This window comes from Oppia nitens, unplaced genomic scaffold (genome assembly GCF_028296485.1).
Source record: "Oppia nitens isolate AA-2021 unplaced genomic scaffold, nextdenovo-longstitch-racon4-pilon3 scaffold2_pilon_pilon_pilon, whole genome shotgun sequence".
Taxonomy (NCBI): Eukaryota; Metazoa; Arthropoda; class Arachnida; order Sarcoptiformes; family Oppiidae; genus Oppia; species Oppia nitens.
This window is the reverse complement of record NW_026533210.1, coordinates 7,057,103-7,076,842: the sequence shown is the minus strand read 5'-3', so window position 1 is coordinate 7,076,842 and position 19,740 is coordinate 7,057,103. Positions and strand designations below refer to the sequence as shown.

Sequence of the window (19,740 nt, the reverse complement as noted above, 5' to 3'; positions counted from 1 at the left end):
TTAATCTAAAAAACAACTATAATATCTAACATAAGATTTTAGTGACAATCATAAGTTTATCATATAATCAAACAAAAAAATCAAATCTTTTTTCCAATTACTGTATTTGTCATTATTATTTTGAAGTACACTCTATATGTTTATAGGGTATAATAGGATTAGTTTACTAATACATTAAATCCAAATACAGTTTTTTTGTGTAAGTGTTTTGTTGTATTAAATGTTTGCGAATATTTTTTTCATTTCAAAAGAATATTCTTTACAAATTCCATGGCATTAGAGAAATACTTATTGAAAAATGTGTAAAAATTTATTTTTATTTTTTAGGTGATATCCTAAACATACAGTACAGTACTACCGGTACGACTACCTGTGCAAAGTTGAGATCAACATGAAAAATGAGTTTCCCAAATGTCTTCAATGACTATATAAACTTCACAACCGATTCATTTCCTATAGTTTTATATATATTTGTTTTTGTTTAAAAAAATATTATTTTTACTCAACAACAAAAAATATGTGACAACTGTTCAAAGAGTTTACATCTAATATAAGATAACTTTTATTTTTTATTTCCTGTTAATAAAACCACAATAAATATATATATATATATATATTATATATTTTATAGATCTATTTCGTACAGTATGTCTGTCTGTCTGTCTGTATGTGGAGTATATTGTAAATAGATTTTCTAATAAACTCAATCAATACAAATGCATTCCTATAAATCTTTATTGTTGTGATCCAACTGCTACTACTACTACTAGTGCTGCAAACTAACTGATCAGTTTAAGAATATGGCTTACAGTAGATAAAGTTGAAACGTGTATAAGTGTATGTATGTATGTATGTATGTATATATGTATGTATGTATGTATGTATGTATGTATGTATGTATGTATGTGTGTGTGTGTGTGTGTGTGTGTGTGTGTGTTGTGTGTGTGTGTGTGTCTGAGTGTATGTTTGGAGTACACATACTTAGTCTTTCAGAGCACTCTTGAATTGCTATTTATCTTTCTGTCTGTCAGATCCTATCCATACGTTTCGTCGATAAATTTTTTTTGTCAAAAGAAACGAGACTTGAAAGACACAAATAAAATGTAAATGACATATAGTGTGTGGCATATAATAAAAAATACAGTATAAGTGACCAAAACTATAATTTATATAACAATATACTATATATCATATCATTTATATATATCCATAGTTGCATTGAACAGTATATATCTGGCAATTTATGTCCAGATTATGACTAAATATTTTCTATTTTAAATATATATATATATATAATATCTTGTGATTCAAAATAACTTGAGTCTAGACAATAGATTGTACTAATAATAGTTGATTAGATTTTTTTCAATAAAATATTTTTTTCAAAGATTACAACATAGCTATAATATTTTGGGCAAATAATAAATAATGATGGTATTATTATTACAAATATATATATAGATAAACTCCCAACTATAAATATACACTTCTAGAAATATAGACTCTTATGTTATGATATTTATTATATAAGTTATATATTTTTTTTGTAAAATAAAAATATTATTACAATAAGCATACCTTTAAAGTATTTATACAATAGTTTGAGTTTATGTGTATTTGTATATAGTTTGAAGTGTTTTTTTTGTTTGATATTTTTGTGAAATAAATATTTTATATACAGTACACAAATATAATAACACTAGGATTATATATATAAAAAACAAAAAATTCTTTCAATTGGAGATTATTCTCATTAAAAATATATTATTTTTCAATTTATATTTTAAAAAACACTTAATAATTCTGTTTGAAGCTATTGTATAAACAAAACAATTAGTGATAATTTTTTTGTCTTCAAACCAAATAAAATGATTGATATGAAGTGTTTTTCATAGTTGTGTTGCCTCTTGTATGTTGTCCTCTATGGTATCGGTCCGGACCCGACCCTTACTATCGCAGTCCACGATAAGTGTTGCCCCATAAGTGTTGGCCGACTGGAGTCGTAAATGTCGGTTAAGACTGTTTCGTAGGGCAGCGCTCTTGCGATAGCTTGTGATAACCAAAATCAAAAATATGACGATATAGACGATCAAAACTACCTATAATTGTATAACACATGTTAGCACTAATGTTAATCAAATTATTATACAGTATTTTGATTTAAACAAATCGATAAAACCAATGGATAATAATATAGATAACACAAACATATATTGAATATTATATTTCTAAAGGCATTAGAGATAACCACAAAAATTACTAAGAATTATATACAATATATATATATACAGTTTATATACTATATGTTTGTTCACTAATTTACTCATTTCTTTCTATCTATTTTTTCGTTGTTATTCACTCACTCACTCACTCACTCACTCACTCACTCACTCACTCACTCACTCACTCACTAACTCATATATTTCTATTATTTCATTACTACAGTACAGTATATTATGATATTATTATTCTTTGGGCAAATCAATAGATTTTTTTTATTCAATTCAATTCATAGCCATTCCAGCCATTCCTTAGCGCTCACAAAATCTCTGCTTTTTATTTTTGTGTGTATTTTTGATTATGTGTTTGCAAACAAAGTAATGTTTGGAATAGAAGAGAGAGAGAGAGAGAGAGAGAGAGAGAATAAAAAATAAAAAAGTGGCCAAAATTGACTCAAACTCATTGCTATGTCCACTAAATTCATTAATTGTGTGCTTTCATGCAAACTGTCGCAAACATATATAATTTATATAACATTTTCAACCCATTGATTACGAGAGAACAGTTTGCCAATAATGGTGTTGTGATTCAAATCAATAACATATTATAAATAATTGCCATAAAATTTTAAAATGATGTAAACTTTATAATAATAATAATAATAAAAACTGATTTAATTTTTTCCATTTCTTTAGTATAACTAAATTATATTATAGAAAGTATAAAAGTAGTATTAAAAACTTTTTTGCACTATATTATACTATATTATTGATTTTCAAATTAAAATAAATTTTATTTTGGAGCTATTTAAACCTAACAAAAATAAGTTCAAATAAAAAATGTTAACAAAATATATATATATATATATAGATTTTCTTCATATTATTTTACATTTATATTACACTTCAATAGTCAATACTAAACTGACAATTCATTTTTGTTGTTGCTTTTTATGTTTGAGACACACAATCAGTGATTGAATTTTGACTTTTTTTTATAAAGTTATACTGTACTGGATATAGATTTATATAAAATATAGTATATATTATATACATATACTGTATATGTATATAATATATTTTATATAAATCTATATTAATATATATATATATATATATATATATATATATATATATATATAATATATTTGATTGGATGACAAAGAGAATATTAAACAGATCATTGGCATCAATATACGGATATATCCATATATTTATTATTTTTAGTGCCACATAAACATTAGGTTTGTCTAACTTTTTTTTGTTGTTGATAAAAAGCAAATGTCTTTCCTTTAGTCTACATAAATATATATATATAAAACTTTATATATAATATATAAAAATGGTATTTCATATTATTATGACTTTTTTTTGCTTTTTCTATATACAGTATATACGAGAAAAACGCTTAAAGGAATTGTATGGCAATCGTGAGGTATAGCTTTACGACAGTCCATAGTTTAAGAAATAGGTATATACTGTATATATATATATATTAATACAATAGTTTTAAAAGTAATATCCCTGAGCTATATATATATATATATATATATATAAGAAACCGTGATTGTTGAATATAAAATAGTCAATAATAATGTTGGTTCATATTATTCTACCTGATCGATCAAAATTAATACACTTATAGTATTTTATTATTAATATATTATATTTATTTAGTATATACATAAAAAATATTAAATGCTAAATATAGATATAATTTTATTTGATTAGATTTTGGTTATTTTTTTACTAAATTTGCTTTTTATATATGATATATAATAAATGTCAAATTAAAATAGTTTTTCATTCCTAAATAAATACGTTTCAATAGAATCAAACTTTAATATCTATTTATTTATTTTTTAAATTAAACTTTATTATACATACGGTCACATAGACTATAGCATCGGTAGATTGTGATGAAAATACCACTTCAACTGTTTTGCCATCATTTTTATCCACTGGCGATACGTCATACCTGAGTCCCATCGGTAGGATTCGGCATAAGATTGATGAGGCCCTGAGTGATGACAACAATAGGTAAGTCAAACATTAATACAACCGCATTGTATAACACACACACAAAAATAGTTTGTTTCATCTATGATTAGATAATCTAATTTGATTTAAATGTAAATAAAATTGATTATTATTGTAATGTGTGTGCATATGTGACCATAAAATTAAAATATTTAATATACTGTATATATATAAAACAAAACAAAAACTAATGATACCTATAATGATTTACTCAGTGCTACGGAAATGAATAATAAGTATGCGTTGACTACATATCTATTTTTATCTTCAAAAAAAATCCCGTTAACTATATACTGGTATATAATATATAAAAATCTCTAACTTTTTGATTGCGTGACAAATAGCCATAAAAAGGTCAGCTCTCTCTCTCTCTCTCTCTCTCTCTTTCTGTCGTTTGCAATAATGCACAGTTAGCTTAACTGTATAGTATGGGTAAGCCCATTAAACATCTATATATATATAAATTATATTTGGTATATAACTTATATAATATAAGTATATTAGATTGATATGAATCCGATAATAATACTAAAACCTTATCCACAAAAAAATTCAGAAAAACGGAAAAATTTCTGACTATAACATAAATAACTGAAAACCCTATGAAAAGAAATGACTAATTTTTATTTAGTTTATTATGTTATATAGATTTTAATTATATATTAATATATTTAACAATATTATTGATATCAGTTTTAGATATGACATTTCTATTTCCTATTTTATATTATATATATATATAATATAAAATATATATATATATATATATACAGTACGTGGGTTGTTAATACTGATATTATCTCTAACTATATTTTTAAATACATAATAGACTAACAAATATGATATAATAATCAATTACACAAATATTGAGTGTTGTCTCCCATGCTATTGACTTAATATTATTAATAATAGATATTACATACAATAATATACTGTATACTACAGTGTATTTTGTATTGTATATTATATACTATACAATGATAAATAGTGATTGAGTAATACAGAAAAAATTAGTTTCTTATGGCATATAATTGTATAGTTTATATATAACTATATATATATATATATATATATTATTTGCGGTACTAAATTATATACAGTACCAGTATTATAATAGCTCAATAAAAATAAAAACTAATAGCTCAATAAGTTACTGTTACACTAATTGATTTCCCCACTATTTTTATTATTTGTTTTATATTTCGTTCAAACAACACATTGTGTGTATGTGTGTGCCATAAACTACTGGTGCTATTGTTATAATACAGTGGTGTGTGTGTGACATAAGTCTTATGACAACAACAAAAGTATTACTGTATAAACACACAGCCAAACACACACACAGAATATTCTGTGTACTTATATATAAATTTTTATGGTATTTGTTAATAATTGCACACATAATGTTATAATATAAAACTTATATATAGTTTATATATTTTGTATATGTTTTGCGCAATAAATAGAAATATATATAAATATAATTAATTGCAAAAACTGTTAACAACAACAATAACAACATTGTACTGTTATTTAGTATTTAGTATTCATGTAAAATATTACTTTAACAATGTACAGCATAATTATTATGTGTGATATTTTTTATTTTTGTTGTTTAAATACATAATTATAACTTACTTTTCATACAAACATAAATATTTATATGGATTTAAAATTATAACATATTTGTTGACAGATATTTATTGTTGAAACATTTGTGATAATATGACAAATATGCACTACTATTATAATAGTATTTAATATATAATACATTTAAGTAGTTTTTGTTGTTGTTATTACTATTTTGATTCAGAAGTCAACAAATGCTTGGATTACATGGAATTTATCGGTCGATACGCGAAAGAGAGAGAGAGAGAGAGAGAGAGAGAGAGAGAGAGAGATTTATCATATGATAGAGTTTATGGGCATATAATAGGCATATTGTATATACAGTACAGTTAACGGACAATCATATGTGTATTTATTTATATTGTATTATATTATTTTGATGACATGTTAATGTCATGGGAACAGTCAGTTTTAGCTCTTACTCCTAAATTTTCGGTCGGATAACTAAACTGATTAACATTTTAACACTTCTGATACTAGTTGTCTATTCTCTCTCTCTCTCTCTCTCTCTCTCTCTCTCTCTCTGTCTGTCTCACTACTCACTCACTCACTCACTCACTCATACATTGATTGAAAGTACTATTGGAGAGAATTTTATATATTATAAAAATGCTGTTATGGCAACACCTGAATCTTTTATATATATAATTATTATAATATAAATATATATTAAAGTATATCTGATTTCCATATTTAGATTCATTAATGTTCAATATTATAATTATTATATACTTTATATCTATATAAAAAAATTATGAATTGTTAAAACAGAATAATTTATAACTATTATATAATAAAATAATTGTGTTATCATTGAATTAAAAATTGTGTATAACATGTATAATAATCAGTATATATAAGTAATCAGTATACAGTATAAATATCAGTACAATATATACTGTTAAAAATATTATCTCTGATTTATCAATTTTTCAATCAAAATTTGTTATATAGAATATTCTACAATAAAGTATGATAAATATATTTTTGTAACAAAAATTGCGTAAATCATTAAATTTATAGAAATAAAAAATGTAAAAAAATAATAAATCTAATAATAATAATTATATTTTAGTTCAAAACTAAATAATAGATAATATTGATTTGTATTCTGTTTATGCTATAATCTTATAATTAAAAATCTAAATATTTAGTTTCATAAATACTATAACATAATTATAGGTAAAAATTGTATATCGATTTTTATGACTGTATTTTATTTTCAATTACTCGTTAATTGGCTATAAATACTGGAATAAACTATTATTATTATTATTAAATGCTACTTGAATTAATTTTTTGGTTATAATACAACATAATTATACATTTGTCTACAATAATTATAATATTATAATTTTAAATATTTTATCATTAAACAACTAAACAAATTAATTAATCTTATATTATTTATTTATGCATAAAGTATTTAATTTAATGTAAAAATTGAGTATTACTCTGCTATCGAAAATAATTTATTATAAAAACATGAATATCAAATAAAAATAAAATTTTTATAATTTAAAAAATATTTAATATTAGCATATATTATTTATCAATAAATATGCTGATATTTAAAGGAAAATAATCTTAACATTAAATATGTAAACATAATAATCAATATATTATATAAAATATTTGACACTATTTAAAACATTTATATTCAAAATGTTATCTGTTTTAAACAGTTATGATTTGTTTCCATAATTGTTGTCTTTAATTAACAATTACTGTATAATCAATAATATATTTTTACTGCACATCATTGTCTAAAATTTAATTACTGTTAGAAAACAATTAAAATTTAACTAAATTTTCTTATTTAAATATTGTGTGTTAATTATAAAGCAATTATTAACAATAACTAATACTACAGTAAAATAATATACTATATATAAAACATTATTAAAATTTAAATATAATCGTTACAGTATTATTAATACTGTACAATAAATTAAACAATTTTTAAAAAATACATTAAATTGAATGTAAAAACATGTTTAAAAAACTTAGGATTTGATAGGATTATGAATAATGTTTTTTTTAATTTTGTTAAATGTACTAAATTATTGAGTCAACTGTTTTAGACAATTTTTAAAATTGAAAATAATAAAAATCAGTTGAGAATACTAGAAAGCATTACCAGAAACAAACTTTAATGTCATGAATTAGTCCGTATGACTAATAGAGTACACCTGTAATGAATATTATGATTCAAAATAATTCATTAATACTAATGACTAATTTTAATAAAATTTTAATATATTTTATAATATATTGATGATAACTATTAGTTATTATGCATCATATTATACCAAAAATATTCATTTCTAAAATTTGTCGGTTCATGATTTAATTTTATATTCTAATTCCGTTTATTTTCTATATATTATTAGTAATTTTCTATCCGAATCTTAGTTAGAATTTTAAAATTTGCAAAATGAAATGACAGACAGACAGACACAGACATGCATTTCAGAAAACAAAAGTTTGTTTGAAAATTCATATAATATAAAACTTTATACAGTTTATTGTGTTGATTATGTGTCATATACTAGAATAACATAAATAATACAAAAACAAAACGTATGCAAACATTTAGCATATTTTATAAATTTAATTATTTTTTTTAAACATCACTCACAAGATTATAGAAATACAAAAAGCGTAAAAAGTTTAATATTTAATATTATATTTTGATGTCGAAAATTAGGTGCACATAAAATTTGAATATAAATATATATTTTTAAATCTATTATTACTGAATTTTAAAAATATTTAAATATACATCAAAAAAGTATAATCATAGAAAATATTCTTTATAATATTAAAGCAAATTTTAATATGTTTAGAGCTTAAAAACTTTACATCACAAAATATAACAATTTATTTGCAAATTTTTTTTATTGAAATACGACCATGGTATTTATTAGTGAATATTGAATTATGAGTTTTTAAAAATATATATAACTATTTATATATTAATAGATTACAATTTAAATTAAAAAATAATTTAATAACCGACATTTAAATTTTAGTTTATATATACAAATCTTTAATAATAGTATTTTAAAGTTATAGTTTAAATGCAAATAAAAACATTCATTTAGATGACCCGTTGGTCATCACTTAACTATATATATATTGTTTGTGATATGTTTTGAAAATAAATGAAAGCTTTATTATTCATTGCTTTACAATCCATGAAAATAATAAGTTGTCATTTTTATTATTATAAAAACATATTTATAATAAAGTTTTGAATTGTTATTTTTAAGAAAAATAAGAATATTATGTGTTTTTACAATATAATACCTTTTAACACTAAAGTAAAAAAATATAATTTTTCATTATAATATTTTTTTACTTGAAATAGCAATATGGCATTAATATTAATGGATTACACTGTTAGTTATTAACATTTAATAATTATGTTAACAATGGCTTAATAATAAAAGTATATTATAGATGAAAAACAGATTATTTATAATTAAGAGATTATTTTCAAGTTAACTAAATAAATAAACAAAATAATTTATATTTTTATACAATTTACAATGTAACATAATTTATATTTTATTTATATAAACGATGTTGTTTATTTTAGATATATCTAAACATATTGTAATATATACTGTATATATAATAAATTTTAATTTTATCGACTACTCTTTTATAGTATTAATTTGTGTAAATAAATATATATTCAATAGTAATCTATTTAAATATTTATTTTAAGAATATATTAAAGTTAATATATGTCAAAATTTACATTTAAATTTACTTAATAGATATAAAGTAATTATTGATTTAAAAAATATTTTTCTAGAGATTATATGTAAACGTAAACTAATGATGATGTGGATAATTATTAATATATATATAACTTATTTATTAGATATTTTCATATCTAATAATTTTATTATATAAGCAGTTAAAAAATAATTTATACAATATTATTGAACACTATATAATATAGTTTTAATTTTAATATAGTGTTTATATTTAAAAATATTATAAATTTAATTTTTCAAAACTCAAATCGCTTTCTACTCTAAATCTTTCTTTTGTTGACACAAAATGAAAACAATTGTTTTGACTTTTATTTCATGTTTCAATGGATTACAATGTAATAAATTTTATTTTTATTTTTTATAAAGTTTATACATTAATACTTATAATCTATGTTTGTTTAAAAAAATATTATATTATTTATATTTAATAAAATAATTTGACAATTATAAGTTGTGCTAGGTAATACTTTTTAATGTATACATTTTTAATCATAAATAATATATATAATAGATAGATAATGTACATACTATAATGTACAGTATAATTATAATTAAATAATACAATAATAAAATAATATAAAAAAGTTATTATCAAAATGTATATAAATATCATTTATAAAATATTACTGACAATTATTATATCATTTACTTAATGTCTCGAATAATAAATTTTTTCCTTTTATTTCAATTATTTTAATTACGATATAATTATTAGCACTACCCAAAATTTAATTAATATAAATGTAAAAAATAAAATAAATTGAAAATATACATTTATTTGGAAAATATTATATATTATACCTATATTATACTATAAATTTGAATTTAATTAAAGTAGATTTTAATTGAAAAATATCAAATTTATCCACAACAACAACAACATCAACAATAAACGATATGATAAAAAAAAATATAATATCAAATGCAAGTGTTTAATAATAAAATATACCCAACATAAAATATAAATTAGACAAATATAAATTTATATATTAATATATAATATATAATAATAAATTATATATTTTCTTATTACAGTTTTTTTTGTTAATATTAATATTGAAAGTAATATAATACTAGAAAAAAGGTTTTTTATAGCTTTACATGTTTATTAAATATTAATATATAATAATAATAGTATATTTCGTAGCACACAAAAAATATTCATCAAATAATTTTATTTTATATATAATAATAATAATATAGTTTTATGTGTTTATACAAAACTAGCGATAAATTACCTAATAATATAGGGCTTAATAATATAATACAAAACATTAATGATAATATAAAATAAAGTATTTTGAAATTATCAATATCAATAAAAATATAAATTAAAGCATATATTAATAATAATAGATATAAATGTAATATTCTTTATAGATTTACAGTATATTAAAAATTTATTAGAAGTAAATATCATAAATATTTTTAATTTAATTGTATATTTCTTATTATGTTATAATAAAAATTAAACCTTTTTGAATAAATTAAGTTAAATATAAAGTAAATTTATAGTTAGTTTGTATTTAGGCTAATAAAATCACTAAACATTTATTTGTGATTTAAAATACTGGTCATTAACACCTAAACAAAATTTAATTAATATTTAATTAATATATAATAAAATTAATTAAATAGTGATTTTATGAACTCATCGCTTAGACACTTACAATCCTATTTTATATATACTTGTCTTAATAATAAACAATTAATTGTCATATCTATTACAGATTAAATAGACATTTACAATAAATAAATGGGTTTACTATCAAACAAAATAATTATCCAATACTATAGTAATCCAAAAGTTATTATTGTATGAAATAATACTGTATACTTTATATAATAGTATAAATATATATATATAACTAAGACACTAATTATTTGTCTATTTTTATCGACAAATTGCCACTAAAATTATAAGAAAATTAATAGTAGCTAATAGCAAAATTAATATACTATAAATAAATTAATATAATTAATTTTAATAAACTGTATTCATATTTACTTTACATGTATATGTTATATGATGTGCTATATATACAATAGATTTACTGTACAACTTATTTATATATAACGTTAATAAAATATTAATAAACATTAAAAAAATAATAATATACTGTTATTTAGATACTATTTTATATTATTTATATCCAATAAATATTTATTAATTTTATTTATTATTAATTATGACCAACTTAAATTTTTTATTATAATAAAATATGAAAACAAGCATTTATGTAACCCACAATAAATTTATTATTATTGACTATAACACAAAAAAATATAATAATATATTTTAATGTATAAAGATTATACTGTATATTTATTACAACAAACATGTGATGAAATAGAAAAAATATAATAACAATTATCTTTAAAATATCCAATAAAATAATAGTAAACAATAAATGATGAATAAAATATGTAATATTTATTTGTAATAAATATATTATATAAACGTGAATTACAAAGATAAGTGACTTATTGTGTGTACAAAAAAATATAAATAATAAAATAAAAGATATATATATTTCTCTCTAGAAATAAAATTCTGTTATAAAACTAATCATAATTTTCTCAATTGCCTCAAAAAACACTATAAAAACATTTGTATTATTCAGACCATTAAATTTGTATTACAATATATATATGGTATATACCTTGTATTTGTATACCTATCAAATTTATAAATATATATTTGGGATCTATTATTTTCAATTCACAAATAATTATTTTATAGTTTAAAGCATTTTTTATGATTTTATTTTAAAGTTTAATATAAAATTTACATTTTTATTAAATCATAAAACTTTATTTGACAACATAATAAATTTTACTATGTTTTGCGATAGTTTTAATTTATTAGTTTAATACATGGAGCATAACATACAGTAATTTTTTTAATATATATATATATATATATAAAATAATCATTATTAAAAATACATTTATGTAAGTTATATGTTTGTTTTACTATGGAAAATGTTGTATGTTAATTAACATGTCAAAAAATTTAATAAATCTAAAAAAATGCTAGCATGCAAATTTGAAATAATAACTAAATACTATATAATATTAAACTAGAAAATATATAAAAAAAACCATTGGATTATTTAATTCATTAGGAATTTAATAAATGAGTTTTTAATATAAATATATTTGATATTAAAATACAAAAAAAAATAATTTTAGCAGAAAATTATATATTTATATATAAATGTTTTTCTTAAGAAAATATTTTCCGTAAAAACTATGCGAAAAAAATGCGCAATTATTTATTAAAAAGATTTATAGCTATTTCATGTTTGGCTGATTTTACTCCATATAATCCATATATATATATATATATATATATATATATATATCTGATATTTGAAAGCAAATTATAAGTTTTAGCTGGACTACACATTTGTTAGAAACCAATTAGTTGTTATCAATATAAAAATGATCCTAGTTAATCTATGTTTTTTATATTGATTCAAACATTATAGATAAATAGAGGAATATTATTTATCAGATTTATAAAAAAATATGATATAAAGTTATACTATATATAAATATATCATTTCATTATATATGTACTTAATATCAATTACTAATATATTGAAACATCATTTCAAATATTAAAATTATTTTATTTATTTATTTTTTTAAAAGTTATTAACTGTTTTACCATTTATTTATGACTATGTCGTAAATAATCAAATAAATGGTAGGCCTAGAATTGATATAACTATTTTTTATATTAATTGTTTTGTATGAGACTTATAATCATTTGTAATAAATAACAATTTATATAACAAAAAAGTCTCAAAAATATTATTTGTCTAATAGCTGTAATAAATATGATTAAATAATTAATATTTTAATATTAAAAACTTTACTTTATATTTAACAAACCAAAACGTTTTAATTTATTTAATCAAATGCATTAAAATAAATAATATAAATAAATTGCTAAATTATAAATGAATAAAATTCAAATATACAAATTTTTGATTAATATATTATAAAAAAATAATTGATGCTTAAACATAATAAATAATTTTTGTGACCTTTATTTTAATTTAATTTTGATATAAATAGAAAAAATGTTTAACAATAAAAATATTAATGTGTATAACTATAATTATACCTATGTCTTAAAAATAATATAATGTAGTTTATAAAGACAAATAATAAAGTAGTATAAGAATAAATAGTTTATAATAAAGTTGTAAAACTATTTATATTAATAATAAAATAAATTAAAACCAGATAAACTAATTTAATATCCCATATAATATATAAAAATTTAGTTTTATTATATTACTAAACAATTCCTTATTATTTACTCTTATTAAACAACAATAATAATACAATACACATATCGTGTCTATTTAAGATAACAATTGCTTTAAATCTAGAGATCTATAAACAAAAAAAAACTAAATAAAATTACTGTAAATAACAATGTATTTTATTGTATCATACGGTAGATGTATTATATTACAATAAATTGTTTTAATAATAAAAATATAAAAAAAATAAAATTTAGTTACAAATGTTTTTACTAATACTGTACTTTAAATCTAAATATCAAAGTTCTCTCTCATTGTTTTTTTTGCAATCAATTTATTGTTTTAGTAGTTATTTTTTTGTAATATTTGAAGAATTTTTATGTATAGGTATTTTCAACAACAAAAAAATATTCAAAAGTATTTGAATTACAAATAACAAGATTATTAATATAAGTAAAATAACAAGATTTATAAAAAATATATATAAAATAAAATGGTTTTACAATAAAAAAAATTCTTAGAAAATATTTTTATTGATAAATAGTTATTGAGTTATAAAATAGCTTATAAAAAACTATATATAGTTTATAAAATATAAATAAATATGTACAATATTTTATCGGAAATATACTAATATTTTAAAAGCAAAAACAACATAAAAAATTTTCGTGTAAATGTCATATTGATAATCTATAAATATTTTATATAAATCTTATTTTTTTATATTATTATTTTTAGCGACTATTGTAAAATTTATTTCTAATTATTCTTAGAATTTATATCTTATTAAAAAAAACTAAAATTTTACAAAATATAGTAAGAGTTGATCCAAAAAAATTATAATCTCTAAAATATTTAAAAAGTTTTTTAAAGAAATTTTCATCTTAATTAATTTTTATGTAAAATCTCTATTTCCTTATAATACAGTATAATACGGTACAGTATAATATAGTATATAATACAGTATAATACACTATCATATATTATGATGTTTTAGGATTTAATTAAAATCAACTTTTCATCCGACAAGTACACCACTTAAGCATCTAATTTGAAAAACAATTTGTGTGTTTGGTTTTAATTTGCATGTAAAGTAAAATATTTTTTTTATACACAGATTATTATTTTGATTAGTCTCTCTCTCTCTCTCTCTCTCTCTCTCTCTCTCTCTCTCTTACCTAATAATCAACTTACTCATTTTATTTACTGCTAATTATAATTTATAATTATGTATTAAATATATATTATAATTTATGATAAATATGTCTTTATTGTAAACTTAAATTTTGTTAAACTAAATATAGAAATTTGTATTTTATATTATAGATGTGCACTAACTATAGCATACATTCGTGCAAATCGACTATTTTCTACATTATTTATTTTTGTCGATTAAATTCACTATTATAAGCGTTATTATTATTATTATTACTGTTTAAAATATATTTTAGATTAAAATAATAAAATATATTTTTCTCGTGTCTTATATTATCAAAAAAAATATTGATATAAAATAAGAATTTTTAACATTTATTCAAATTATGATATTTAAATTTTATTTTTATACATTTTAATATAAAATTTTGTAAAAAAAATTATATATAAGATATAAATTTGTTATATATATGTGTGTAATGTATATACAAAGATTTATATTCAATTATGAAAAAGAGATGAAAAACAAATACACAAAAAATAGTAAAAACTATTTTGTAAAATAAAAACACAATATAAATGATAAACATTTTTGCATTGAGAATAGACATCATTTGCAAAAATAAAGTATCAAATATAGTGTCGAAATAATGATAAAGAAAATACATATATAAAAGATTATATGTATTTTATCAAATCTCATATGTGATCAACAAATGTATCGTATATTTTGTGTGATGTTTGTTATGTTAAAAGCGTTGTAAGGAATAAATTGAGAGATAAAAAAAATTGTAACAATCATTCAAAATAAAATAAAAAACAAAACAAAAATAATAATAAAACAATTTCATTGTTTAAAACAAATGTATAGATTTGTAGACTTGTTTTATTTATTTATTTTCTATGATATATCATGTTGTTGTTTGATTTGAAATATTTACTTAAAGTATAGGTAAAAGGTTTCAATCAATATTGAAAAATTTATTTTAAATCAAACTTTTTAGCTAACTATTTTTTATGAATTACATAAATTACAAATTTCAAAACAATCTGAATCTAAAAAATTAAATACAAACAAAATAAATAAATTTAACTAAATATATTTACTATATATATAAATTTTATATAAAAAATTTATAATAACATACCTGGCCACACTTGTACTACAGTCTCTCGCAATGTTGTCACTGTATTTCATTATTATTTATTTATTTAATTATTAAAAATGTATTAATTACATTTAAATAACAATTGTACAAAAGTCCAGTAAATATATAATAATATAAAATAAGTTTTATTTTTATTTTTACGAAAGATGTATTTGATTTATTATAATTTATAAGTATTGTTATTATTATTATATTAATATACACACAAAAAAAGTTAGAAAGATATTTATGACTTTCGGATACAAAATAGTATAATAATAATGAAAGTAAAGCTATTCTGTATATATATATATATATATTTATTTATATAATATATTTTTTTGTCGATATGTGATTGGATTTACTTATTTTTTTTTTTTGATAACTTTTATGTTTTCAACTCTCAATTGAATTCAAATATCAACAGTATATATATATAATATACAATATATTTCTTTTATAAATTAGTTTCACACTTAGCTTTCAATAGTATACCTGTAAAGCCATAGATAAATGTGAGCACAGTTTGTCTACACACACACACAGACACACACAACGTAATCAACTTTAACTAACTTTTCTCTCACTTTCTATCAAATGCTGATATGTTTGAGAGCACGTTATGGTCGGGTAAGAGATGCCTGTTTTGAGAGTATGTATGTATGTGTTGAGCAAATACCGTACCTTCCAATCGCGTTACCAAACGCAGGCGTATTCAGTAAAAATAATTTAATGTACAATTGTTTTTCAAATACAATACACCTGTACTCTCTCTCTCTCTCTCTCTTTCTTTCTTTCTTTCTTTCTTTCTCTCTCTCTTTCTCTCTCTCTCTCTCTCTCTCTCTCTCTCTCTCACTCACTCACTATTTATCTATATCTATATATCTTTTCTCTTTAATATCATTAGAGAGTTTAATTTTGACAATAGATAGACATTATTAAATACTCATAATTAATTATATATAAATTTATATATAATATTTTTAGACAAAGCAAAAATAATTTTAATTAGTTTAATGAGAAATTTAATTTATACTTCAATATATAAACTTATATATAAATTATCAAAAAACACTTAAACTAATTGTTGCTTATAATTCTAATAGGTTTAGTAAATCACTTAATTTATTTGTTATATGTTTTATACAGAATTTCGTGTAAATATTTAAGATTAAATGGTATACTCTTTTGTTTTATAAAAATTATTAATTATAATATTAATAACAATTACCAAAAATAGTATAATTAAGAAAAATATTCTTAGCTATTCATATTTTATTGTTATAGTTTATATATACAATAAATAGGAAATATAGTATACTATTTATAAATTATTATTATTAATAATAATACAAAAAGATAATTAATTAATTTTTAAATAGTATATGACATTAGACAAAAAATAATAATTATCTAATGTTTGACGCTATAGTAGACTATCGATAGTTTTAGGATTTAATTAATTTGCATGTGTTTTATGTTTAGTATATTTTATATACGCGCAAACAATTTTCAAATGTCACACTCAATATTTCATATATACTGTATATAAAATACCGGTATATACTGTATATAATATATATATATAATAAATGCAATTTTTATGCTATATTTAGACTGACCAATAGCAATGAAATTTTACAACAACTATGAAATAAATTTATGTTTTTAATAAAAAAAAATAATTATATATTTTTATATAGAGTTTAATAATTATATAAATTTATGTGTTTACTGTTTTAATATAACAATCCTTTTAACAAATATATATAAATAATGAACACAAAAAATATTAAATAAAAAATATGGCATCTTTCAAAATAACAAAAATTATATATATATATATAAATGACAGCTAAAAAACATTATTTGTCTAACAAATATGTCTACACAAAATGTTGGTCTAAAATATTTTCAAAACTGTCATAATATAAGACATGCAAATATAAAATAAAATTTTTGCGAAAATTTTGATTCAATGCTATAAAATACTAGAATTCAAGCATCCGTTGGGAAATAATTAAAATGACAGACAAGTGTTTTGTTGTATATATTAATATATTTATATATATAAAAGCATTTTGTGTAATCATATACTCAATATGTCAAAAGTTTATCAAAAATATTATAAAAGTAGTTATTTTTAAAAGCATATCATAGAGAAAGAGAGAGAGAGAGAGAGAGAATGAAAGTGTAATATACTATAATATACTTTATTAGTATTTAAATATTTGCTATTTTTATTTTTAATAATTTTTGACAGATTGTTTGTATGTAACCTTTATCTAAATACAGTATATAGTATATATAAGCAGTCAATCATATTTTTACAGTAAAATAATTTATTACTCAAATATGATATACCCGTATACAGTATATTGTAAATTTGAAAAATTATTATATATTAATTGAATTATAAAATTCCTAATAATTTTCTAACATAATACTATATTTAAATCACTATTGTGTCAGTTTAGTTTCATAGATAATTAGAAAAATATATTTTATGACAGTATTTAATAAAAAGATTTAATTAACACATAGTATTAATTAAATGCTATATTAAATTAAATTAATTTAGTCAACTTATTTATGAAAAAAACCTACTAATATTTACCAAAAATATTTTATCTGTCAAAAATAATATTTTTGATAAACTTATTTTAAAATAATTATTTAATTTAACTTGTAACAATAGCTTAAATTTGTTATTTTTTAAATATAATATTTTCAAATAAGTTAATTTAATTTTGATTAAAATTTATGAATTGAATAAACATAGTTTTATAAGTATAATATTTTAATAATGTAATAATTTTAATACGTATATAATTATATATAATGTATAATATATACAGGTATATAAATAAAAAAAATTTAAGTTATAAATATAGTTTTGTTATATTTTGTTATATTATATTATTTTATGGTCTATCAATTTTGAATAATATTTAAAATAAAATTTTGATTTTATGAAAAATGTTATTTAAAAATAAATAAATGAAGTTTATATAACAAAATATTTTATATAAAATAAAATATTTATGTATATCTTGTGACTAACATATTTCTATATATTTTAAATTTAGCTAAATATTATTTTATTCAAGTATTATTATTATTATTATTATTATTACATATATTGAAAGATTGCTTTTTCTCTACAATCAAATAAAACTCTAACGTTATGTAAATATTATGAAAGATTTTATTTGTCATATAATATACAGAATATTCTGTTTTTATATAAACTTCATTGGTTTTATGAAAACATTTTCTAATATTTACATTAAAACAGATATCAAAATGTATTTTGCACTACAATTTATAGTTGCTTTTATTATATATATACACAGTATATATTCAACATTGAAATTTTATAGTTATTATCAATAATATTTTGTTACGAAACTCACATTTTAAAATAACATTTTTAAAAAATAATATTTAATTATTAAAATGCTATTTTTTCTAG

At 19.0% G+C, this 19,740-nt stretch overlaps 1 protein-coding gene across 1 annotated transcript; it reads right to left on the bottom strand.

Annotated features, from left to right (window-relative positions):
- Window positions 1–1,866: 1,866 nt before the first annotated feature.
- LOC128955970 (uncharacterized) lies at window positions 1,867–16,315 on the bottom strand. The gene is made up of 3 exons (XM_054301650.1): window positions 16,266–16,315; window positions 4,107–4,239; window positions 1,867–2,099 (listed from the first exon to the last, which is right to left on the bottom strand). The coding sequence occupies exons 1-3, from the start codon at window positions 16,313–16,315 to the stop codon at window positions 1,890–1,892; spliced, it is 393 nt and encodes a 130-aa protein (XP_054157625.1). The 3' UTR covers window positions 1,867–1,889.
- Window positions 16,316–19,740: the final 3,425 nt, after the last annotated feature.

What these genes read in the sequence shown, in the direction of transcription:
- LOC128955970 (XM_054301650.1), bottom strand. Translation starts at nt 16,315, where the DNA reads ATGAAATACAGTGACAACATTGCGAGAGACTGTAGTACAAGTGTGGCC. An exon ending in TGTAGTACAAGTGTGGCCAG is followed by an intron (nt 4,240 to 16,265) that starts GTATGTTATTAT and finishes GTCATCACTCAG; the next exon opens with GGCCTCATCAATCTTATGCC. An exon ending in ATGCTATAGTCTATGTGACC is followed by an intron (nt 2,100 to 4,106) that starts GTATGTATAATA and finishes ATACAATTATAG; the next exon opens with GTAGTTTTGATCGTCTATAT.